Source organism: Enhydra lutris, unplaced genomic scaffold (genome assembly GCF_002288905.1).
Source record: "Enhydra lutris kenyoni isolate GAN:26980312 unplaced genomic scaffold, ASM228890v2 scaffoldscaffold11, whole genome shotgun sequence".
Classification (NCBI taxonomy): domain Eukaryota; kingdom Metazoa; phylum Chordata; class Mammalia; order Carnivora; family Mustelidae; genus Enhydra; species Enhydra lutris.
The window spans coordinates 14,803,887-14,830,656 of NW_019154095.1; the positions used below are offsets into that span (position 1 = coordinate 14,803,887).

The following is a 26,770-nucleotide window of genomic DNA, read 5'->3' on the forward strand; positions in this document are numbered from 1 at the left end:
GTTTCCACATGGTGTCTGACTTATCCTCCCATTTCCCCATCATTTTTCCTCCTCCTCCGTCCTTCTCTGTTTTGGGTTGTTCTTACTATGAAGCGACTATCGGAGCCTCTTCCTTTTCCCCCTCAATAAAATTTCTTTGATCTCAAACCAAAGGGACGGAATAGGGGATAAAGTTATCAGACGACACACACACAGCTCTTATCCTTTGCAGAACAGTGCTAGGCCCCCGCTGTACTGTTCCTGGATGATTTCTTTGGGATTCCCAAAGAAATATTTAATTTAGGGCCGGGGATCATCTCCCATGGTACATTTCTCCTTGCACAGATCAATAGCACCATTGGGTGGGGTAATAAAGGGCCTGTTTACAATATTAAATTTCTTGAGACTTGAGGTGGGCTATTTTGGACTCTTCACCACTGATGAATTTTGCCATCTGCTGCTTTATCTACCTGACAGGAAAACTTGAACTACTGCCATTTCTAAATTGCACTTCTAAATATTGACTTCACGGCGAGACTCAAAGTGTCATAACACAGCTCACTGGAGCAATGAAGATTGTCCAGGCCTCGTCCAGAGGCCTGTACAATGTCCTGTGGGAAGTGGAGAAGGAAGAGGAGGATTTGGGAAGAAAAATAAAATCAAGTCATGTTTAGAAGAAATGCCACTGCTCTTCACTTAATCTTGTAGAGACAAATGAACGCTCACTGGGCTGTTGGCTGTGCGGAGGGGTTGGAGGGGACCCGGGTGGAGGGAGAAAGGATAGCAGTGACCGTTAATCCCTCCTCTGTCACTAGTAAGAATGGGACGGTGCAAGAGGACTCCTGGCTGGGTCAGGGGGTGGGGCCTTCAGAGACACTTGGCTCTTGGAGAGCCTTTGTTGGGATGTCCAGCCTAGAAGGACCGGACAGTGTCTGAGAAATAAGACACTCATCCGATTTCGATCAAGATTTCAACGTGGCCAGATCTGTAGCTAATCTTCATTTAGGTCACTGAGGAAATCCTAGGAGACCTTCTTTTTAGCTTCTTTCCTCCCAATAGCTAACACTATAAACCGATCATAAGGCGTATTTGTCACATCACATTAGCTGTTAAACTGTGACTCAAAAGAAGCGATTGGACCTTTCTTGCCCTTAAGGAGCTGTTTTGGAGGAAAACATGATATTTTACATGCAAATTAGCTTTGAGGGTTTGGTTTTTTTTTTTTTTTTTTTTTTTTTTTAGATATTCAGAGATATAAAACTTCAAGTTGTTCATTATCCTGAAGGAGCCAGAGCCTCCAGGATGAGTTAGAGAATAGTGCTCTATAATGCTGTACAGAGAGCTCTGAAATATGGCAGCCATCTCCCTTTTACTGCTATGAAAGGCCACTGGCAGGAAATCATGGGTAGAGGAAGCAGCATGTAGGGAGCTGGGGAGAGATGATGAGGGATGTGCTCTTCAGAGCACAAAAAGCTCAAGTTCCAAGACATAGGAAATCAAATTCACCAGCTACCATGGAAGCTGACCCTTACAGCACTGGGCCAACTTGTGTCTTGATGGTCCTTAGATTTGTCTAAGGTGGTCCCTAAGTCAGAGTGTCCAATCTGTTCCTTCTCCTAGGCCCATGCACATGGGCCCTTGTACTTGTTAATAATGATTTCTGGGGCGCCTGGGTGGCTCAGAGGGTTAAAGCCTCTGCCTTTGGCTCAGGTCGTGATCCCAAGGTCCTGGGATACAGCCCTGAATCGGGCTCTCTGCTCAGTAGGGAGCCTGCTTCCTCCTCTCTCTCTGCCTGCCTCTCTGCCTACTTATGATCTCTGTCTGTCAAATAAATAAATAAAATCTTTAAAAAAAATAAAAAATAAAATAAAAAAATAATGATTTCTGAGAATGAACTCAAAGTGTATTTTTTGGCTTGAGACCTCATCACATTGGGCTGATCCATAAGCCTCGCTCCTCTAGCAAGTCCGGTTAGCTTGGCCAGTACACGGACTTCTTTTCTTAATCTCATGTCCGACCCGGAAAAGTTGAGTCTCCATTTAAGGTAATGAAGTCCCCTTAAAACCTTCCCTTGCTTGAAAGCTTCACATGTCAACTGAGGTAGCTGCTACGGGCAGAACCCCAGGTGTCTTCTGAAGAAACTCCAGTCCTCTCTTTGAAAGTCTACCTGCCAGCAGAGCCAGACTGGGTCTAATTGTTTTTCTGCCCAGCTTCTATTTTATGCAGCCTGCTCCGGCCTTCGTGGGCTCACCTATGGATGCTAGTCTCTGTTCTGTGGCAGTTTTCCGGGCACTTACCCCAGCATGGCCGTGGGTCTGTTTTCCAGGGTCTCCATCTGTCTGTGTTCCGTGCTCCTCCAAGAGCTGGCATGGCCTTGAGTGCCCTGAGCAGCTCTCCACATGACCGCCTCCACCCAGCATCCTCCAAACTCCTGCTGAAGGCCCACGCCCTCAGTGTGGGCCATCTGTGATTCAGCCTCAGCTTACTCATCCTTCTCTCTGTTCTTCCCGACCCCACCTACCACGGTCCCCCACAACCCACCGTGCTCCCACAACTCTATCAGGCTGCTGCTGTCCTCCAACCCAGGCCAGTGAGCTTCCCCAGCTGCCTCTCCCCGTTAATCCCTTCATTTCTTCCAGGCCTCCCCTGATGTCTTCTTTCATCATGGCAATCAGCAGTATTACACCATTAAGAATTTGGAAAAAAGCGTCTACGGCCAAGTACATTGGGAAGTCAAATTACCCACTTACCTAAAGAATGAATCTCACCAATGGGAAGACAATTGTAAATGGATTATTTTGTTAGCACTGAAACCTCTCATCCTTAGTGCAAGATTTTAACTGCCAAGATGAGAATATTCTGAAGACTTCTCACAGTAGCCAGGGTAGTTTGCATGATGACTTACCTCATTGCAGTAAGTAAAGTAATTTAGTTTCTCATTGATCTATGATGTACGGAAGGAATATTAATACAAGGAGACTTCATTTAATGCAGCACCAAAAAGTTGTAAGTGCTTTGAATTGTCTTTTCAACATTGCAGGGGAGCTCAAAATGTATAGAAACAGTATGCCAAATTCTTTTGTAAAGCAGAGAAGCAACACATAATTTATCTCTTTTGACTATCCAAAATTTTGCACATGAAGAAGCGTGATCTACTACAACAATGTTGCCGAACCAAGGAAATCAGGAAATAGCATTGTGTCTGGTCAGATGTTAGCTCAAAAAAAAAAGTTTAGAAAACATGCCCATAAGACATATTTCTTGTAAGGCTCCCACTTTTCAAACTCTGGCTTGGTCTTTGAACATGACAACTACATCATTTGTCTTAAAAGACTCCATGGTGTTTGAGATTTGGAAGGCTGGAGGGACCTGGGTGTCAACACACACTCACCTGGCCAGTAGTACATGTAGACCTTCCTTTTGGCCTTGGTCAGAGTGACCCACAGAGGTTCTGATCCATTCCACCACAGAGGCATCAGGCTGTCTCTGTTGACACCAATGTCAAATGACTTGTTGGTGGTGGGGTCCCACATGTAGTTCCCAATCATCTGGTGGACCTCACAATGGCGGCCTACATTAATGAGAACACAAGGCCGTCAGTTCATTGTTCTGGTCTTTTCATTCTTCATCTTTTTATAAAAGCCATTTTCTCTTTTCTGTTTATAAAAGCCACTCGTGCACAGTTAGGAAATACAGAACAGCATGAAGACTCACTTTTGATTTTTTTCTAAATCATAGAGGTTTCTTCTCTCTTAGATTGTACCACAAAGACAAATGAGAAGTCTAATAATTGGTTGAGAATGGGGTCATTTTGTGTGAAGTTAATTTCCCATCCTATTTTAAGTTATACTGAAGACGTAGTGCACAAAATTTGACCCATTGTTCATGGCTTGAAATCTAAATGTGAATCTATACGGAAATTGTAACTTCCCATGGGGCTGGGATGAGATCTTCACCCCAGAGCACCCCTTTGAAACCTCCTCCCACAAAGTCATGAATCTAGATGCTGTGGAGTTTATTCCCTTGTTTTCCTGGATAAGAGGAGTTATCACTTCAGCGCAGAACAATGATAGAATCTACGACATTTGGAACAGAATGGTGAAAAATAGATTCAACTTTGAAAAACAAAGCAAGAAAACAGCCCTCCAAATGGAGTGTTACATAGAAATGAGGATTGCTTCGGTTGGGCACAGCTTAGTCCCAGAAGAGAAGCCAGAAGTGAAAGACACAAGCGCTTGGACTCTTTTGAAACGTTAGGCTTAAATTATTTATTTTGGAGCAATCTGCTACATCTTTAAAGTAAAAATAACACAAACATTGGCAAGTGCATTAAAAATTGCTGCAATTTTCGTGAGCGTCATTTGGCATCAGGATGAAACACGCTTCACTGGGCTCACTAACTAGGCTTCATCAAAGTGGCTGTTTTTGGGTTTGTTTGCTGTTCTTCTTTCTTCTTGAGCACCTCTACCCTACCTCAACACACACAACAGATTCATTTTTAGACAAAAACAAAGAGAAACCATAAAAATGCATTTTTGAAAATTGGGAGACCCAAAAGATGATAAAGGAAAAACCTTTTATTTTATCAGAGGAACCCAGGCCTTCTACAAATCAGGCTTTGAACTTAGAGCCCAGAGATCCAAACAAAATGGTGTTTTACCCAAGGATGCAGAGTTAGTTTTTGGACCCTGACCACAGCTTTCACGTGTGCACTGTTGAGATTAAAAAATAAAATAAAAAACTTTGAGCAATTTCTCCCATGGTTAAGGCATTTAGTTATATTTATTCCTTCAACTAACATGTATTCAATAGCTCCTATGGGCTCCACATTGTGATAGGCATAGAGATTCAAAATCAATACATGTTGTCCCCATCCTCAAGGGCCTTGTAATGTAATACTCAACAGAGTTTCTTCCTTGGGCTGAGGTTAAGAAGGGGACCAGGATGCCACCTTAACTTGAGACTTGGAGGTATTCTCATCCACTCTTTTGAGGATAACTCGTAGTATGTTCTAACTCATTAAAAGTAGGAGCATCCTTCTTATTGGTTGATTATGTTTGTTTGTTTTTTTAGCCTATCAGAGTTTAATAATATCAAGGTGATCCTCTCTTGAGTAAAATTTCTTACCTATACAGCATCCTGTATCGAAGACATTTTTAATTATCCTACTAATGCTCACTCTTTTCACAAGGCAAGATAATCATAGTAATATTCACTGGGAAATGTGTCCTTTTTGGTCTTTTCTACTGTCCTCCTAAGGGCAGAGGTATCTCATCTGGAGCTGGTGTCACAGACGTGACAGGGTGCAAAATTGGAACGGGGTGTGGAAAAAAGCATTACCAAAGTCAGTAAACCAAGACGTTTCTAGACGAATCACAGGAAAGGGCTGGAAGGGCTAGGATAATGGGAAGAGACACCAAGTGGGAGGGGTACAGGGAATTTCTGTTTTTACCTGAAAATGTTTTGACTATTTTAGAAGAAATGCCTGAAACTCAATCTAAAGCAGCGGCCTCATGTGATCCAGTTTCCACAAGGTGTTACTTTCAAGGAAGAATGAAGCAACTGAAAATAATTTTTAAAGTACTTATAAATTGTGTATCTCGGAAATCCCACAATATCATTTGATAAAATGTTTCTCTTCTTTTCAACCCTCACACTCAACCGTCTAGACCCTTGAGGGTGCAAACTATCTCACCCTCTTTTGTTCTCTAGCTAAAAAATTATAAGGAGCTTCCTGTGGATTGTAGAGCTGTCTTATGACTGGATTGTGGGAGGTGTGTTTGTGTGTGTGTGAGAGAGAGAGAGAGAAGAGAACATTCTTCCAGAGAATTTCTGTTAAATTAAATTCTCCATCTCTTTTTTGGAAATATCCATAGAGCCTCACTGAGGAGAGACAGGATCTATATGTGCAGTTAACACAGAGTTCTGGCATATTTTAAAGTTTCAAATGATGAAATCTTGTTTCCTGTGGTTATCTGAGTCCCTTAGCTTTTTTTGTGATGGATCTTCTCGCCTCCCCATTACGTAAGATGTAGCATTAGCCTTGATACTCCCTTTACACACCAGCTGAATCCGTGGTGCCCACTGACTCAAGTGAGTTCTGATAACTTTAATTATGGCATTCTTTGGGAAGAATTTTTAAGACGAGGACCCAAGGGTGGCTTTGGTTTCTGCTCCCATCTAGCACACTGATTGGTCTAGCCCAGAGTGGCTCATCCATTCTCTCTCTCTCTCTCTTTTTTTAAGGTTTTATTTATTTATTTGACAGAGAGAGAGAGAGATCACAAGTAGACAGAGAGGCAGGCAAAGAGAGAGGGGGAAGCAGGCTCCCTGATGAGTGGAGAACCCGATGTGGGGCTCGATCCCAGGACCCTGAGATCATGACCTGAGCCGAAGGCAGTGGCTTAACCCACTGAGCCACCCAGGTGCCCCTGGCTCATCCATTCTAAAGGAAACACAGATGTATGGAGATCAACACTTCTCCAAAGGCTGGAAGTGATATACTTCCTGCTCACTTCCTATAAATAAATGGTACCTAAAGAAGATCCTGGGACCAGTGGTTCTCTCTATTTGAGTTAAAGGGTTTCTAAGTGTTGACTGGAGCTCTTTCAACAAGGCTAACCTCAGACCCCTGTTTAGAAAGTAGGTTTTATTCTTTTGGTAATTTGGGGCCTTTAAAATTGGAGGGTGTATTCTTCAAAGGCTTAATCATAGAGGCTGCGCTAGTCCCCAGGGGCATCCCTTTGTTCTGGGAAGCATTGCCTTTCTTGGAAGCGAGCAGGAGGATGTATGTTCCCCATCTCCTGTCTGCTCTGAATCTTCTCTCCCAGATGAGCTGATTTCTTTCCACGAATATATTAAGGCTGGCAGCCTGTGCTTATAACAGTCTGAGTCCGCTCTTACTCAAGCTGGTTTCCTTACCTACTCTGTCTCTCTCTTGCTCTTTCATTTTTATTGCCTGGGCAAATGCGGTGGCTGTAAAAACAGAACAGAACAAAACACAATGTACTGGCTTCTGCAGCCCACAAGCTCTCATCTCCATATTTCTGCCTGACCCATATCTATTTTTATACATCTGCAACTCTTCTTGGTTTTCCTCTGGTTTGGGCTTTCCAAACAGAGCTTTGCTCAAAGTTTGATTATTTGGACCCTTTCCTTAAGACTTCAACAGGAACTTTCCTGATATGGACACAAACCACAAATCTTGGGTGGTTTTCAGGTATGATGTAAAGAAGGCCTACTTCTGTTCATCCTCTCCTCCAAACCAGGTGGGACTTTAAAATTTGTTCCAGAAGGTGTAGCACTCACTTTGAAAATGGGGACAGCTCCTGGTACAAAATTTCCAAACACAGTTGAATGTTTTTCTCTTTTTCCCTCCCGAAGAGTTTATAAATTTGTTAACGCAAAATGTGGCAATCAACCTGATACTTGAAGGACTTGTGGACATTTTTTAAAAATGAGTTTCAGGGGTAGAATTTAGTGATTCATCAGTTGCATACAACACCCAGTGCTCATTCCATCAGGAGCCCTCTAAAGGATTTGTGGATCCTTGAAGCCCATCCATAGATGCCCTTCAGTTTAGGAGCTATTGCACTTGACTAGGGGCTGCTAGTGGCTTCAGGCCAGTGGCAAGTTCAGGGGCTACTGCCTGCCTTTCTCAGAGGAAGCTCATGGAATAGTTTCCATACCTAGAACTACTGTAATGAAAGGAGAAGGATAGGAAATCTTCATTCTTTATTCCCCAAAGTCTTTGTCAAGTGTGTTCTGAGGTAATGACCATCACCAGAATCTTCTTAGCAAATACCCATAATCCTTTGCATCTGTTATATGTCTCTAAACATCTCAGAAATGGCTGGCCTTCAAATCAAATGAAATGACTGCAAATCTGTCTATTTTATCTGTAACTCATGGACATCTATAAATTTGCTGTTACCTAGTCTTCAATCAGTCTTAAATTTTTCTCATTATTTTCAAACAGTAAATGTTACTTCCTTTTATAGTTCTTCATTTCATTTATTCTTTTTTTCTTCATTCACTCAATGTGTATTTATCAAATGTTTATACGCCAGGAATTTAAAGATCACAAGCTATGATCCCTCTCTTTGAAGTGCTCACAGCTTGGTAGGGGCAACATTGTGGTATAATAGTTAAGGGGGCAGGTCTTAGAGGCAGACTGCACAGATGTAAATCCAAGCTCTACTATTTACTCTCTGCATGACCTTGGACAAGTAGCTTAGACTCTGTAAAGCATCAATTTTCTCATCAGAGTAATAAGGATGGTAATAATTACTGTGATATATACATATGGATATGCAGTTCTCCCTTTGCATGGTAGTGTAGGACCATAAAAATGACCAAGCACAAAAATAAAGAGAAATAAAACCCAGTATATCACTAAAGAAAGTCAACAAACCCTGAGAGAAGAAAGGAACAGAGAAGAACTACAGAAATAACCATAAAACAAGGAACAAGATGGTAATAAATACATACCTATCAATAATTACTTTGAATGTAAATGTACTAAATGCTCCAGTCAAAAGACAAGGGGAGACAAAATGGACAAAAAAGCAAGACCCATCTGTTTGCTTCCTACAAGATACTCATTTCAAGACACACACTGAAAGTGATGGAAAAACATTTAACATGCAAAGGGAAGTGAAGAGAAAACTGAGGAAGCAATACTTATTTCAGATAAAATAGACTTTAAAACAACGACTGTAACAAGAGACAAAGAAGGACACTAATCATAAAGGGAACAATCGAACTAGAAGATATAACAATTGTAAATATTTATGCATCCAACATGGGAGCACCCAAATACATAAAGCAACTAATAACAAACATAGAGAAAGTAATTGACAGTAATACAATAATAGTAGGGGACTTTAACACCCCACTTACATCAATACATAGATCATCCAAACAGAGAATCAACAAGGAAACAGTGGCTTTGAATGACATATTGGACCAGATGGATCTAATAGATATATTCAGAACATTCCATCCTAAAACAGGAGAATACACATTCTTTTTCAAGTGCACATGGAACATTCTCCAGAATAGATCACATATTAGGCTACAAAACAAGTCTCAACAAATTACAAAGTCATAAATGAATCTTTTCCAACCACAATGCTATGAAACTAGAAACTGACAAAGAGAAAAAATCTGTAAAGACCACAAATACATGGAAGTTAAAGAACATGCTACTAAACAATGAATGGGTCAACCAAGAAATCAAAAAGGAAATTAAAAAAAAATACATGGAGATGAATGAAAATGAAAATGCATGGTCTAAAATCTCTGGGATGCAGCAAAAGCTGTTCTAAGAGTGAAGTTTATAGCAATACAGAGCTACCTTAAGAACAAGAAAAATCTCAAGTAAACAACCTAATCTTACACCTAAAGGAGTTAGAAAAAGAAGAACAAATAAAATCCAAATCCAGTAGAAGAAAATAATAAAGATTAAGCAGAAATAGATGAAATAGACACTAAAAAGCCAATAGAATGGATCGATGAAGCCAGGAGAAGGTTCTTTAAACAGATCAACAGAATTTGATAAACCTTTAGCCAGACTCATCAAAAAAGGGTGGGGAGACTCAAATAAACAAAATCCAAAATGAAAGAGGAAAACTAAACCACACCACAGACCTGGAGCCCAAGTGTGAAAATGTGAACAAGTTAAAATCCTATATCCATGTACCTCTATTACGTGAGATAAAAATAAAACTTCACAACAAGTAAAAAAAAAAGGATTATAAGAGAATATCCTGAAAAAATATATGCCAAAAGATTGGACAATCTAGAAGAAATGGATGAATTCCTAAAAACATATAACCTCCCAAAACTGAATCAAGAAGAAAGTGAACATTTGAAAAGACAAATTACTAGCAAGGAATTGAATCAGTATACAAAAAAACTCCAAAAAACAAAAGTCCTAAACCAGACAGCTTCAGAGATGAATTCTACTAAACATTTAAAAAAGAGTTAATAATACCTATTATTCTCAAACTATTCAAAAAAAAAAATAGAAGAGGAAGGAAAGCTTCTCAATTCATTCTATGAGGCCAGCATTATTCTGATACCAAAACCAGATAAAGACACTACAAAAAAAGAGAACTATAGGCCAGTATCTCTGGTGAACACAGATGCAAAAATCCTCAAAAAATATTAGCAAACTGAATCCAACAATACATTAAAAAAATTACTCACCACTATCAGGTTATATTTACTCCCAGGATACAAATGTGGTCCAATGTTTGCAAATCAATCAACATGATACATCACATTAATAAAAGAAAGGATAAGAACCATATGATCCTTTAAATATATACAGAAAATACATTAGACAGAATACAACATCCATTCATGATAAAAAGCCTCAACAAAATATGTTTGGAAGTAATGTATCTCAACATAATAAAGACCATATATGAAAAAGCCACAGCTTACATCACACTCAATGGTAAAACACTAAGAACATTTCCCCTAAGGTCAGGAACAAGACAAGGATGTCCACTCTCATCACTTTTATTCAACATAATACTGGAAATCCTAGCCACAACAATCAGACAACAAAAAGAAATAAAAGGCATCCAAATTGGTAAGAAAAGGGTACCTGGGTGGCTCAGTTGGTTAAGCATCTGCCTTCAGGTCAGGTAATGATCCTGGAGTCCAGGACTGAGCCCTCCATCAGGCTCTCTGCTCAGCAGGGAGTCTACTTCTCCCTTTGCCTCACCCCCACTCCTCTTCTCACTCTTCCCCCATCTCTCTCAAATAAATAAATAAATAAATAAATAAATAAATAAATAAATCTTAAAAAAAATTGGTAAGGAAGAAGTGAAACTTTCAATATTTGCAGATGACAAAAAAAAAAAAAAACCCTAAAATCCCTAGAAAACCCTAAAGACTCCACCAAGAAATATCAGAACTGATAAATGAATTCAGTAAGGTCACAGGATACAAAATCAATATATAGAAATCCATTGCATTTCTATATACCAATAATGAAGTATCATAAAGAGGAGTTAAGAAAATAATCCCATTTACAATTGCACCCAAAATAATAAAATACCTAGGAATAAACTTAAGCTAGGAGGTCTGAGAACTATAAAACAGGGATGAAAGAAATTGAAGATGACATAAACAAATGGAAAGATATCCCATGCTCATGGATTGAAAGGACAAATTTTATTAAAATGTCCATACTACCCAGAGCAATCTAAATATTTAATGCTATCCCTATTAAAATATCAACAACATTTCTCACAGAACTAGCACAAACAATCCTAAGATTTGTATGGAACCACACAAAGACCCTGAATAATGAAAGCAATCTTGAAAAAGGAGAACAAAACTGGAGGTCTCACATTCCCAGATTTCAAGATATACTACAAAGCTGAGTAATCAAGATAGTATGGTACTGGCACAGAAACAGACAGAGATCAAAGGAACAGAATAAAGAGCTTACAAATAAACCTACGATTATATGGTCAATTGTTCTTCGACAAAAGAGGAAAGAATATGCCATGGGAAAAAGATAGTCTCTTCTACAAAGAGGTGTTGGGAAAATTGAACAGCTATATGCAAAAGAATGAAAGTGGACCACTTTCTTACACCATACACAGAATTAACTCAAAATAGATTAAAGACCCAAATATGAGACCTAAAACCATAAAAATCCTAGAAGAGGGGCACCTGGGAGGCTCAGTGGGTTAAAGCCTCTGCCATCAGCTCAGGTCATGATCCCAGGGTCCTGGGATTGAGCCCTGCATCTGGCTCTCTGCTCAGCGGGGAGCCTGTTCCTCCACTCTCTCTGCCTACTTGTGATCTCTGTCTGTCAAATTAATAAATAAAATCTTCAAAAAAAAAATCCTAGAAGATAGCACAGGCAGTAATTTCTTTGACATCGGCCATAGCAACATTTTTCTAGATATGTTTCCTGAAGCAAGGGAAACAAAAGCAAAAATAAATTATTGGGACTACATCAAAATGAAGAGCTTTTGCACAACGAGGGAAACAATCAACAAAATGAAATCAAACTACTGTATGAGAGAAGATCTGTGCAAAGGACATATCCGATAAAGGGTTAGTAACCAAATGTATAAAGAACTTCTACAACTCAACACCAAAAAGACAAATAATTTAATTTAAAAATGGGCAGAAGACATGGACAGACATTTCTCCAAAGAAGACATACAGATGGCCAACACACATGAAAAGATGTTCAACATCACTCATCATCAAGGAAATGCAAATCAAAACAACAATGAAATATCACCTCACATCTGTCAGAATGGCTGAAATAAAAAAGACGAGACAATATGTGTTGGTGAGGGTGTGGAGAAAAAAGAATCCTCATGCACTGTTGGTGGGATGCAAACTGGGGCAGCCACTGTGGAAAACAGTATGGAGGTTCCTCCGAAAATTAAAAATAGAACCACCATATGATCCAGTAATTCCACTACTGGGTACTTACCCCCCAAACTATGAAAGCACTAGTTCAAAGGGATATATGCACTCCTGTTTATTGGAGCATTTTTTACAATAGCCAAACTACGAAAGCAGCCCAAGTGTTTATCAATTGATGAATGGATAAAGAAGATGTGGTATATACATATGCAATGGAATATTACTCAGCCATAAAAAAGCATGAAATCTTGACTTTTGCAACAACATGGATGGATTTGGAGGGTATACTGCTAAGAGAAATAAGTCAATCAGAGAAAGACAAATACCATATGATTTCATTCGTATATGGAATTTAAGAAACAAAACAAAGAAAAAAAGAGACAAAAAACTACTCTTAACTATGGAGAACAAACAGATAGTTATGGGGGTGAAACAGGTGATGGGGATTGAAGCACACTTATGATGAGCACTGAGTAATGTCTAGAACTGTTGAATATTGTACACCTGAAACTAATAAAATGCTGTATGTAAACGATCCTGGAGTTAAGTTTTTTAAAAAATGACTATGCAATCTGAAACCAGGCAAAACTATCCTAACAATCAGTGGGAAAAATTAAAATTCTTCCATGGCTTTTAGTATTTTTGTCAAAATATTAAAAATTCTCTTACTGGAAGTAATAACTATATAGAGAGATGCAGAAAATAGTAAAATTAATACTTATTAGTACACTGTAATTTAAAACATTAGCAATATTGACAAAGAGTCTTATTTGTAAAAATAAAACTTATCACCCTGGTTTGAACAGTGCTCGCCTTCTTCTTCCCAAGATAAAACACAATACAAGTGAGCATATTTTCCTTGTCTTAGCAAACTGTCCTACCCTTTCTAAGTTTGGATCAGCTTCATTTTATCCTTTGTGTTTTCAGTATCATGAAATATCTCTGAGAATTCTTTTAATATGAAGATCCTCGCTGCTCTCACTTTAGAACATCTTCTTCCTTGTCATCACAACTGCTTCCTTCATTTATGTCAATAAGTTCATCTTTGCTAAGTTCCTCTCGCTGCACAATGACAGTGTCTGACGACACCTGGCATCAGCATCCTCCCGATCAACTATTTCCTCTAAGAGCCCACTTACTTTGGGTTCAGTTCCTGCAAAGGTATTTGCACAAAGCAGTACATTTCTGCCAAGTCCTACTTCTAGACTCTTTTTTTAAATGTTTAGTAGAATTCATCTCTGAAGCTGTCTGGTTTAGGACTTTTGTTTTTTGGGAGTTTTTTGTATACTGATTCAATTTCCTTGCTAGTAATTTGTCTTTTCAAATGTTCACTTTCTTCTTGATTCAGTTTTGGGAGGTTATATGTTTTTAGGAATTCATCCATTTCTTCTAGATTGTCCATTCTGTTGACATATAATTTTTTCAGGTTATTCTCTTGTAATCCTTTGTATGTCTGTTTTGTGGTTTAGTTTTCCTCTTTCATTTCGGATTTTGTTTATTTGAGTCCCCCCACCCTTTTTCGATGAGTCTAGCTAAACGTTTATCAAATTTTGTTGATCTTTTTAAAGAACCTTCTCCTGGCTTCATCGATCCGTTCTACTGGCTTTTTGGTGTCTATTTCATCTACTTCTGCTTCTACGAGGCATGGATGTTTTCAGCTGTGTGTTTAGGTCATATTTCTTCCAAAACTCAGCTAAAGAACCTGCATGATCTCCCACTGTAATGCCATAGCTTGGTCAACAGCCCGTCTAAGAAAATAGGCTTTGAAGCGTTGAAATAGCGCCTTGATCTATTTGCTAGATTACTGAAGATGTTTTTGTAGTAAAAAGCACATGTTCCCACCTTTGTTCAAGTGTTGAAGAGAATTAGGGTGACCTGGAGCAGCATTATCCAGCAGCAGGGTGCATTCTAGTTAAATTACGTGGGTTTATCGCTGGGAGGCGGGGAAGCAACACAATTACATGTTTTGCTGTCTGTGCCTGAACTAAGTAACATGTGCAACAACCAATTACTAACAGACCTTGAAAGAAGTGATGCGATTGGTCACGGATCGTGATACACATTTTTTATTTACAAAGTGTTCTGTGGACTGAGGAGCCAGCAGTGAATTATACTTTATGCTACAATAGTGACGATTAAGGTTGCCATATTTATTTTAGTTAATATGGAGTGGCAACCGAAGTTAGAATCCTGTTGCTGGAGAACTGGTATTATTTAACTCAACTGTGGTAACTGGATCTTGTGCTTCCTCAAACTGAACAGAGTGAGGAGTGTGTTTGCATATACACAGACATATGTGCAAGCACATATGCACATACACACACACATATGTATATATACACACACACACATATACGTAGCACATAGTAAGCACTGTTAACATTCACGTTTATTGCTATTATTAGCGTGGAGAATCACAGAAACAAATATAATCTAGAGATCAGCTGCAGATGCTTTTCTCTTGCGCTCTCCACTTGAATGGTTGCAACCCTATTTCCACCAATATTCTTGCAAATTCCCACATCATTGGAGGCACCTTCTCTTCTACACTCTTGCTTCCATTATACATGGCATCCCAGAAATGAAGCTCGGTCATTTATTACATTGCATGACATTTCTACGAAGAACCACCGCCCCCCAACAAAATGTTCCTCCTTGGCCCCTCACTGTAAAGGTCCCAGCCTTGTCCATCTCACTGATTCACCTCCTGTCCATTCTCTGCTCCACAGCACCTACCAGCCAAATTTCTCTCCAGACCTCAGTGTTTTCAAAAGCAATTCAGTCCTCCAGAACTCCTGCTCAACTCGCGAATTTGCATACTCATTAGCTCATAGAATGCTGGAAAAAAGGAAGGAAGGGAGAAAGAAAAGAGAAGGAAAAAGAAAAAGTGTTTCTTTAAACAGGAGCCACCCACTTTAGAAGGCCATTGTCGTTAGAGTTGCCAGGTTTATTTTAGGGGGGAAAAAAGAGAGAGAAGGAAAAAGACAAAGATGAATAATTCTCAGTTAAATTTGAATTTCAGATAACAATGAATTTTTTCCTCTATAAGTGTGTCCCATTTTCCATGGAACGTACTTCTGCTAAAATATTATTTGTTGAAAAAAAATATTACTTGTTGTTTATCTCAAATTCAAAAGTGGACGGGCACCCTGTATTTTACCTGACAGCTCTCATTGTCAGGCTGAGGAGCACCCTCTCTGTTGCTCTCTCATAGGAACGGTGAAGCACGAGAAGCCAGCTAGGAGGGACATAGGGAGCCCATGAGGAATGCAGAGTGAGGGGAGGCCAACTCCGCCTGCAAGAGTCAGGGAGATCCTCTAGAGGAGCTGGGAATTGAAAGCTAAGGAGGACTTTTCAGGCACAAAGAGTACTGCACACAGAGGTGAGGGCAAGCACAAAATGAAGAAGAGATGAGAGAGGGGGGAGTTTCTTATTCAGGTAAAACAGAGTTCCACTTTCCGTCGCTCATCGTTCACTTTCCTCAAAGGGCGAGAAGCTCTTAATGGTATGTTGTGCTGGTACAATTCAAGGTGGTCATGGCCTGATTGGGTCAAGGTCCTGGCACAGTAAACAGATGGTACAGCTTCCCGAGAGGCGCGATTTACAAAGCGGTGGCCAGGGTTTGGGGGAACCAACAAGAGATGGTGAAGCAACCCAAGGTTAGTGTGGCAGAGGGCCAGCACCCCTCCCCCACCTCACTGAGGCTCCAGAGCAAGAGGAGGAGTGCGGCCAGCGCTGAGCGAGGGAGTCAGGACCGGTCTCCCGAATTCAATCTCCTCCCCATGGCCAGCTGAGGCCATCCAGGAGCTCAGCCTCCCAGAGCTCCAGGAGGGCGAGGGGAGGTGGAGAAGTGCAAACAGATAAATAGAGAAGACCCGGCATAAAAGAAAACCATAAGCTAGAGATTTTTCAAGAAAATCACATTGACCTCAGAAATGGAGGGAACAGCTGGGGGCCTCCAGGTCTACCTAATCGTCTACCTGTACATTCAGAGGCAAGGAATAACTCTCTGCATTATGTACATATAAGGTGTGAAAGGGTTGAATACTTGCCCAAGGTCACAGGGCTAACAAGTGGTGCACAGGGCACAGGGGCAAAGAGAACAAAAGCAACTTGAACTCTGATCACTTGTCTTTCAATATAATGTTCTTTTGCTCTTCGTTTCTCATGACTGCAGTAGAGTTAGTGGTCATATTTGTATTCCAGAACACACATTTATGCTAATCTCAAGAGGAGACCTCTTGGCTTTTTTTTTTTTTAAAACCATTTGCTTGTGTCTGCAAATACACCTGCAGAAAACAACCACGTAGCCTATTGTATCACTGAACACTCAGGTTCCCCAGCCAATGAGGAACCAGGAGAGGAATTTCTCTATTCTACAAAAGCTTTCTTAACTCTGATGTATAACCACTCTTACAAAGTAATACGAATCTTTAATTTCTAAAGTCATTCGTTGTGTTTTTCTGGGGCCCACCGGTGTTTCCATTGGATGAACGGGGCCGTGTCTAATCAATATTAGAACAGCTCATTGGAAGGGGAGAAATGAAGTTGCACGTTAGGCCCATCAGTTTAGTTGAAACATGGTGATGTAAATACAGGTTCTAAAATACTGATGAGCATCTGGGAAATGATTGTTCTAGAACACATTTTCACCCAGGGGCAGCCCTCAAGAGGCTGAGGCCAGAGTTGCAGGCAGGCCTCTGGGGCCACCTGCTGGAAATCAGTGTCACAATCATGTATGACGGGCACACGGGGACAGGCTGCCAGCGGTCTGTCCACCCCTGGAGACAATGGCTACCGTGGAGAGATGGCGGGCATGTGGCCAGACACACCAGGGTCTGGGCTAAGGGGTCTCCCCTTCTCTAGCTGTGGGAATTGAGGTTAATCCTTACCTTCTCAGAGCCTCATTTTTTTTTTCCATCTCCAAAATGGGAATAACAGTACTTTCCAGGCAGGACTGTGGTATTAAAAATAAAAGCTGTCCACACTACAGTGCCTGCTGTGTTTCAAGTACTGTTCTCAGTTCTTATGTTATAGGTTGAGTTGTGTCCTCCCAAAACAGATATGTTCGAGGCTTAACCCTCGTACCTCAAAATGTAACCTTATCTAGAAACTGGGTCTTTAGAGAGGATAATCAAATTAAAATTGAAGTCATTAGGGTTGGCCCTAATTTAATATGACTGATGTCCTTATAAAAGGGGAGATTTGGACACAGAGAGAGACACACGCCGAGGGAAGATGCTGTGAAGACAGGGAGAAGACGGCTGTCTATAAGCCAAGGGGCACCGAGAGCTACCAGAAGCTAGAAGAGGCACAGAAGGATACTCCCTCGGAGCTTTTAAATGGGGTGGGACCCTGCCGACACCCTAATTTCTGACACTGGCATCCAGTAAGTGTGCACTGATTTATTGTAACAGCTCTCAGAAACTAACGTAGCCTTCAACCCTGACAGCAACTCAGGGGATAGGTACTATTGTTAGCCCACTTTATAGATGAAGTAACTGAGGCCCAGAGAGGTGACGTTCCTGAAGTCTCTCAGCAGCATGTTTGGTGGAGCCAGGACTCAACTCAGGAGCCTGGGGCTGGAGGCCTTGCCCTTCCCCGGGATGATCCGCTAACGCTAGCTGGCCAGGGCAGGCACCGGCCCCCAGTGCAGCCCCAGCACTCAGCGGGCCCCGAGGGAGGCTGCTGCTGCCGCTGCTATGCGTGCTATCATGCAACCTGGAATGCTGCCCCCTCAAGGACAAGATGGCTTCGGGGGACCGGCTCTGTCCAGGAAGAAGGTGGCAGGAAGTACTTCAACCGGGGCAATGCACGGGTGGGCTAGAGGCTGAGTTAGACTCACTCAGGAGGTTTTACCACCTGAAGGCCAAAGGTGTGAACCAATCTGACAGGTAATAATAAGCTTAGTAATAAGACCGATCAACTTAGTAATAAGACTCATTCTTGGCCACCTCGTATGGATCTGGAATTAGGTGCTTTATGCTTCCATCTTAGTATCCAACGTAAGTCCCAGAGATGCATACTGTTATCCTCATTTGCAGGTGGAGAACTAAGGCTCAAAATGGCAACGCAGCTGGTAAGAAGGCAGAGCCCCAATTCAAAAGCCAGATCCCACTGATTCCGTGCCCTCGTACCCCCAGCATCCACTCCCCTCCAGCCACCAGGCTGCTGATCAGCCCATCAGGACTTGCTCATCTTAAGAGAAATTGCCTCATAACCCAGGGTTGCTTCTGAGATTCTCACCAAGGTAACCACATGGAGGGGCGCAGATCTCCAGAAAGCCAGACCCTTTGATCTTTTACAATTGTCTATCGTGCACAGACATTACCATAAATTTCTCTAAAGAAGGGAATGCTGCCAGACAAGGGATACTAACGAAGCAGATAGAGATCATACATTCTGTCTTCCTCTGGAAAAAGTCCAGTTGTAAAAAGAGAGGCTCCCAAAGGTCTGAAATCCGGGGGTCTCAAGTTAATGGGTGCATTTAAAGACTGAGTGTATACACAACACCTCAAATTGATGTGGCTCCAAGAAGTAACCATATTCCTGAATCAGAGCCAGGCAACCGAGAATGTTCTAAGTCAGACTTTGTACTGCTAGACCCCTCTCAGCACTTCTTGAGCATTTGGAAGCTCTAAAGCTGAGTTTAGGCCCTATTTCGATGGGTGAACTTTCGAAGGACTATTTGATACCCAAGACGCTTCAAAGAATTAAGAATGTCTTGCTCAAGGCACCTAACTTACAAGTTGACATTGGTTTTAAGGATCACCTCACTTGGGAAATACATCTTATTTTCTTAACTTGTTCAAAGACAGAATTTGGTATGTTCAAGAAGGGGCTTCAAATGAAACATGCACGGTCAAGTTGAAAGAAAAGCTCAAAACTTGCACGTCTCTAAATGCAACTACTGATCTATGTGCCAGACACAGTCATGATTAGAGTCTGAGTCACAGATACTGCAAGACCGAGATAACAGGCTTTGATTATAGTGTGAAGTGTAGGGAATGCAACAGAAATAACCCCAAATGTTAAAAAGGAGAGCTAGTTTTATTAGAGACATTCACACTTGTAGTTTTGAAGTCACTGGACTAAAAAAAATAAAAAATGTACGGTTTTATTTTTCCGGTATGCACTAGATGGGTGCAATTATTTAACAACGGAGCACAGGAGAAGAAACAAAAATTATTTTCCTGCGTAAGGACAAAAATGTAAGTTTTGGAGATTTTATTTAACACTTTTTATTTTTGGAAAGCTAATATTTTTTAATCAAAGCTCAAAGAGATTCCCAAACAATTTAATCTGTCCTCACCTCTATGCACAAGAGGTGTTAGAAACAAGACTGAATTAATTATTGCATTAAGATGGAATCTCTTTTGAGAGACACATTCCCATTTTTCTGAGTACTTTTAGGGACTTCTAGAGACAGAAGGTATTTGAAGGGAGAAACTTCTTATTCTGCATACCTGAGTGAAATTCAGCCAGTACCTCTATCCTGAAGTGAAAAAGCCTCCATCCCCTCCATCCCCACCCCCCCCCCCCCCCCCCCCCCCCCCCCCCCCCCACTCCCCGGCAATGAACTGCCCTCCTCTCCCCCAGTGATATAAGCTTGGCCACATTCCTCACACCACTTGGGGTAGTTACTTGGGCATAAAACAGGCTCAGCTCCCTCCCATCCTGTCTGCCTGCAAGTGTTTACATTCTCTCCTCTCACCCAGGACAGCAGCTCTTGCCAGAGCAGGGGGAGGGGCAGGGGGTGGTTCTAGTTCTCCAGTTGTCCCACCTGTGGCTGGGGGAGGGGTGGGGGGCAAGGATGGAGAGTTCAACTCAGTAAAAAAAGAAAAAGAAAAAAGAAAGGCACATGTAGTTCTTGGATCCAACCCACATTCTCCAATCCGGCTTTTCCATTGGTGTAGAATCTGGGATGACCGATGGGTGATCTCCAACAACAGAGACCAGATATCAAAATATTATTGGATCAACCATTAATTCCAGAAACTGATAAAAAATCATCAAATGCAGCTGTTCAGGAGTATGAGGTAAACAGCAACGTCAATGGCTCAATCTAGTGTGGACCAACCAATCTATAAAAATGAAAACCATTCCACCCCACCCCTGCCTTTTTTTGAGGGGGGGGGAGGTAGGAACCAAATGGAAGAAAACTTTTTTTTTCTTCAAGATTATTTATTTAATTATTTGACAGACAGAGAACACAAGTAGGCAGAGAGGCAGGCAGAGAGAGAGGGGGGAAACAGGCTCCCCGCTGAGCAGAGAGCCCGATTGGGGGCTTGATCCCAGGACCCTGGGATCATGACCTGAGCTGAAGGCACAGGCTTAACCCACTGAGCCACCCAAGCGCCCCAAGAGAACTAACTTTTGTCAGTGTGATTAGTTTTGTTGGTCGTTGCTAGAATGTGTGAGGTATGATGCTGGCCTGTCCAAGTTCACTATACACTGGGCCAGGTGTGACTGTGGAGAAGTGAGACCGGCTTCCCAAGTCATGGGAGGAAGAAACAGTTCAGGTCACCATTGTAGCCACGGTTCATCTGCTCTGATCAATGAGCACCAGCGATCAGCACGTAAATGGACAGTTTCAGAGCTGACACTCCGCCTCACCTAATGATTTGTATATATAATTCTCCTTGGGTGCTCTTAGCATACATAAAACCTGTCGAAAGAAAATTTGCCTTGCAGATGAAAGAGTAGCTCAAATGAGCAATTCATCACTTGGCTAGGTGTGAAAAGTATCTTTTTGATGTCCTGATAGTTTCCCAGTCCAAGGAGTCCACACCGCTGGAACAGAGGAGCTTTTTGAGTTAAAAATAACAGCTCAGGCAGGATGAGAACAGGCAGGAACTGAGGACCTGTGAGAAGCACATGGCCTAGGACATGGTGTGCTGGAGCCCAACAGACTGAAGTCGGGATCCTACCCCAGCCGTGGGAGCTCACACAAGTCATTTAACTTCAACGAGCCTTCATTTCCTCATCTGAAAAATGGAGGTAAGCATACTTTCTCACGGAGTTAAATAACGGCAATGGCTAAAACGTTAGCACACAGTAGGCACACAGCAGGCACTTGGTGGGTGCACAGCATTACCTAAAGCCCCCTGCAAAGGGCCGTGCCCAGCATGCCGGTGTCAGGGGCTTCTAGGGCGGGATGCCGCTGGGCCGCCTATCTCCTACTTCGTGTTTGCACAACACGGTCAGAGGCAGACTCTCAAATCCTTGAAGGAATAGAAAAGAAGCATTGCCACATATGTGCCTTGCTCAGGAAAGTCTGGGAGGCCTGAATCCCACATTCAGAACCTAACCAAGGGCCCAGGAGGGCTGAGAAAACGGCTCCCCTGTGCCTGAAACATGCGTGGCCCGACACTGCCCTCTACTGGCGGTCACAAAAACGCCACCACCTGCGGCAACACCCCGGTGACGCTAAGCGCCTCTCGCCTGTGCCAGCCTCACCCAGCCTCACCTTTCGTGTTTGCATTTCAGGGTTGGAAGGCACCCCAGGATTCTTAAAGCTGTCTGTAGAGATGCTAAACATGCCAAGAATCCGGGCGGAGGCAGGCAACGAAGCCTGGGGGTCAGGGGGCTCCTTCAGTCGCGCAGATGCAGAACCAGGAGCGATCTCCAGTATGAACGTCACTCATTTTAGTTCTCCTGTTGTTTCCTGTCCTCAGCCACCTCGCCTCCCATCCTGATCTTTGTTTTGTTTCACTTTTCTCTTTACTTGCTTCTATTTGGTACTTGCTTCTTATTCGGCATTTGCTTCTATTCAGTCTTTTATTATCCTACCCTTTATCACCCTCCTCTTCCTTTGTCTTTGCCTTAAGGTCAGTGATTTTTCACCCCAATTTGTAAGGGTCACTGCCCTGAGCATTTAACTTCTCTAGCCCCCCTGTGTCCTTCTGGGAGCCGCTACCCCTGTCCCTTGGGAAATGCCTCCCCCCAACACACGGTCCATTCAGCAGCTTCTATGACCAGACCTCTCTGACTACAGTGAGTGGGAAAAGGGGGCCACGGACACTAAGCCAGGCCCTGCTCGTGGCTGCAGTGACAGCTGCTCAAGGATCTGGAATGTGCAGGTCAGGCACCTGCCCCTGCATTCCCCACGCTTGAGAACCCATTCCTTTTGGTGGCCAAGCTGGGAAGACGTGTCCCCAGTGTACAGATGTGCTCCCTGGGCCGGAGAACCTCGGGCTGCAGTAGGGGCACGTGTGGGCGGCAGGATGGGAGCAGTAGAGGTGGAGTGGGGGCTGAGTCCTGGCAGGGTTTCGTCCTTAGCTCTGCTCGCAGCTCCCCTGTGTGCCTCTGGACGGAGGAGCTGCCCGAGTCTTTATCTCTAGCAGCAGGCGTGGATTACCTCCACTCTGTCCTTTACCTTTCCCAGGACTCCCCTCCCTGCAGCCTGTATCACACAGGCTCTGTGGGCATTTCTGGCCACTTGGCCCTCCTCACTCTCAGCTCACAGTGCCAGGCCAGGGCCCTGGCCATTGAGCATGCTGCCCACGACCCTTTAGAGTGAGGTCCTGGACCTGGTGGCACAGGGCACTGAGCACCAAGCCTTAGCATGGTGGCTTTGTGCCTCCCTCCAGGCTGAGCCGCCTATGGCAAATCTCAGTCTTATTTGTGTTCAAGTGCTTCTGGGCTAAGTGTAAGTGTATCTCTTCTGAAGAGCTTAAAGTTTAAAAGTTTTCTTTTATGGGAATGTTCAAACGTACAGAAAGAATAGGATAAACAACAACAAAGAACATTCTGCCTTGGTTTCATGTTTCCCTTCCCCACTGGAATATTTGTAAAGTAAATCCCAGACATCATATTTTAAATCTTAAATAAATCTTCTATTTCTTATATTGAAGAACTTTTTTAAAAAGGATTTTATTTATTTACTTATTTATTTATTTGGCAGACAGAGCACGAATAGGGGAAGCAGCAGGCAGAGGGTGAGGGAGAAGCGGGCTTCCTGCTGAGCAGGGAGCCCGATGTAGGGCTTGAGCATAAGGATATACAGGCCAAATGGAAATTCCAAAACAAATCCGCTTCCAGAAGATTGCTTCACTTGGGAAGGGAGGGATTCTGCAACCCTGGTGAAAGGAATGGATGTAGGTGTTGACAGTTGGTGGTTGTTGCTCAAATCAGTAGATAAAAGTTTACGGGAAACTTGATAGTAAATGGATTAGGTTGACACCATCCAAACCCACAGGTCAAGTTTAACGAAAAGTTAGAAAACCAGACGTTATGAGCGTAGGAGGGGACACAAGAGCAAGAAAACAGCCCCATCGATGATGGATTCTTGCCTTAAAAAATGCTGAACCTGAATCTAATCAGACCTCTGGATGGAACTTGTAGTTTTCAAGAAATGTAAGAGATGCAAGAACATATTAAGACCGCCACAAGGCTGTAAGAGGCCAAATCTACAACATGAGACATTTTCAGGACAAAAGACCCAGTTTTATCAATTAAAAAAATATTTGAGGGGGCGCCTGGGTGGCTCAATGGGTTAAGCCTCTGCCTTCGGCTCAGGTCATGGTCCCAGGGTCCTGGGATCGAGCCCCGCATCGGGCTCTCTGCTCAGCAGGGAGCCTGCTTCTCCCTCTCTCTCTGCCTGCCTCTCTGCCTATTTGTGATCTCTTTCTCTGTGTCAAATAAAGAAAAACTTTTTTAAAAATTGAGAATAAATAATAAATAAATAAGATAGAGGACTTGTTGGTTAAAGGAGACTAACGGCCACATCCAAAAAACCAATATGGTTTTGTTTGGATCCTGATTCAAAGAGATCAACTGCACAGGCACTTTTGAGATAATTAGAGAACTTAGAACATGGACTGTGTAACAGATGCTATTGAATAATTATCATTCATTTTATTGGGTATGAAACAACATCATTTTTTTTTTTTAAAGTTCTTCAATGTGGAGTGCCTGGGTGGCTCAGTGGGTTAAGCATCTGCCTTGGGCTCAGGTCATGATCCCAGGGTCCTGGGATCGAGTCCCACATGGGGTTCTCTGTTCAGCAGGGAGTCTATTTCTCCCACTCACTCTCCTCTGTGTTCTCTTTCTGTCTCTCAAATAAATAAATAAAATCTTAAAAAAAAAAAGTAATTAGGACAAACTAGGAGGAAGGGGCAAGAGCTAAAGAAACACCCTTGCTGGATAGTGAAAGAGGAAGCTCTTAGAAGAGTCCCTAAGTACTTGTTTTTTTGAAATAAAATAGAGTATCAGTCAATCATCCAATCAATTAGAAAAGATCTTAATGCTTTAATTCTCTGCCAAACTAATGAAATATACAAGATACTGTATGTCTGCAACATACCTAATAATAACCTATGAGAACAGAAGCTTCTACTATGTGCCAGGTACTGTGCTGAGAGGTTTCCAGAATTATCTCACCTTATCTTCACATTAGCCTTATGTAATAGATAGTTTACAGATGGGAGAACTGCGGCCCAGATAATGAAGTAAGTTATGTAAGTTTCCCTGGCAGGATTGGAACTAATCTATATTTAATTTGTACCCAAAAGTATCTTAAAATATTATTTTGTAATGAAGTATATGCATTTGAGTTTACTGCTCTGTTCTCAGGTATTATTGGAATTCCCCAGGGGACACGAAGGGGCAAAGGTAGTGACATTTGCATGGCCTGCAACTGCACAAGCCCTCAAGTCCCTGGAGCCCCACACTGCACTCTGGCTCCAGCGATCACTCAGCTGGTCACTTTGGGGATCTCTCAGTTCCTTCATCATCGCCCGCTAATCAGTTCCTTCATCATCGCCCGCTAATTCCGTACTTGTATGCACTCACTGGAAATAATCCACTCCCATAAAAGCATTAAGAAACAATGTACCCTTTGCTGAAGATTTCCTAACAACACACTGTGCACAGCACTTACACCGAACCCCCACAAGATACAGTGCTCCGGTCTCTCTTCTCCCCGGGCGGCTCCCAGGACCTGTCTCTCTCTTCCCTCCGTACTCCAAAGTGCTCAGGTTTGCTTTCCGACTCCCTCCCACCCAGATCTACCCCCTTGCTCCCTAGGCCTCTCATTCTCTCTTTAACCTCTGGCAGAGCCCTTCCGCTTGTTCCAAGTCCCAGTTTCCAAACCTGCAGACCCCCATCCATCTCTGCCTGTGTAAACTAGGATCCACTCCCCGTCCAGATCAGAGGAAGACTATAACTCACATGTTATTTTTTCCTCTTACAGGGGATGAAAGAAAAGTGATTCATGTAAACGAATCACCTAATGATCATTGGATTAAAGGCAACGATTCTTTCCATAATAGCCCTGCTCTCTTCCCTTCTCCACCACGACTGAGTTGATGCCAAAGGCAAATGGCAGAGAAGCCCTTCCTTCGGGGCCACAGCTGCAGAAGAGGGCATTTTATCCCACCACTGAGAAAATCAAAGCCAGCACTAGAATGGGAATCTCCGGGGACAGACTAGGAAGGACTGAGTCAATATCCCAAGGTTGTGTGTTTGTTAGGTGGCAGAGCTCGAATCCAACCCCAACGGTATTACTCCAGAGTCAGCACCGGCGGCCAACAGAGCGACGCCTTTCCCAGAGTCATCTTCCCCATCGCAGCTAACAGGTACCAAAAACTAAGTCTGCGCCAAACAGAACACAAGGTGCATCACCAGCATTACTTTTTTAATCCTCACACCCACCCCGTGAAGTAGACACATCATCATCATCATCTTTTTATCTAGGTGAGCAGATGGAAGCCCAGAGAAGTGAAGTGGCCTACTCAAGGTGATGAGGGGACAGACACAAGCATGTGCACAGGCCATCGGACTGGGGTTATGACTCCTGAGCCGCGTGCCGTGCTGCCTTTCCGTGGGCTGCAGGGAGCACACCTCCTGTACGGGACTGCAGGAGGGGAAGGATTTGGTGAGGATCAGGGCTCTAGGTACCAGCAGTACAAAGGTGTGATCTGTAATAGACATTGTTACCAGCTCGGGCTGGTGCGGCCTGAAGCAAAACCCGCTGGAGTTGACAGAACCTTTTACAAAGTGACTCAGTAAGAAACTTTCATCATGAGAATTAACATAGGACTATGAAAACATCAAAACATAAGTGGCAGCTATGTGCAAACCAGCCGTACTGCCCAGGCTCGGATGGTCATCATGGCAGCGGAAATGTGGCCAAGAGGAAGGAATCCGTCCTGGAGAGAGATTTGGTCTTCAGCTATAACGCGAGGCTCACCTTTCTCACCACTAAGGTGGGACTAAAAGAATCTTACCCCTTTGCACTAGATTAAGAAATCCTAAGGATATATGAGTTAATAATATAAAAATATTCGAGAGCTCTTTGGAAGAAAGTTGCTAGAGAAACATGACATGATATATGTACATAGTCATGCTTGTATTTATTCGAGAGATTCATGCTTCC

At 42.6% G+C, this 26,770-nt stretch overlaps 1 protein-coding gene across 1 annotated transcript in view; it reads right to left on the reverse strand.

Annotated features, from left to right (window-relative positions):
* LOC111144569 (ectonucleotide pyrophosphatase/phosphodiesterase 6) overlaps positions 1–26,770 on the reverse strand; it is a 108,056-nt gene that overhangs the window by 51,926 nt on the left and 29,360 nt on the right. Inside the window, exon 2 of the mRNA XM_022498911.1 lies at positions 3,371–3,550. Coding sequence (XP_022354619.1) covers positions 3,371–3,550 — 180 coding nt within the window. The remainder of the gene's footprint in view (positions 1–3,370; positions 3,551–26,770) is intronic.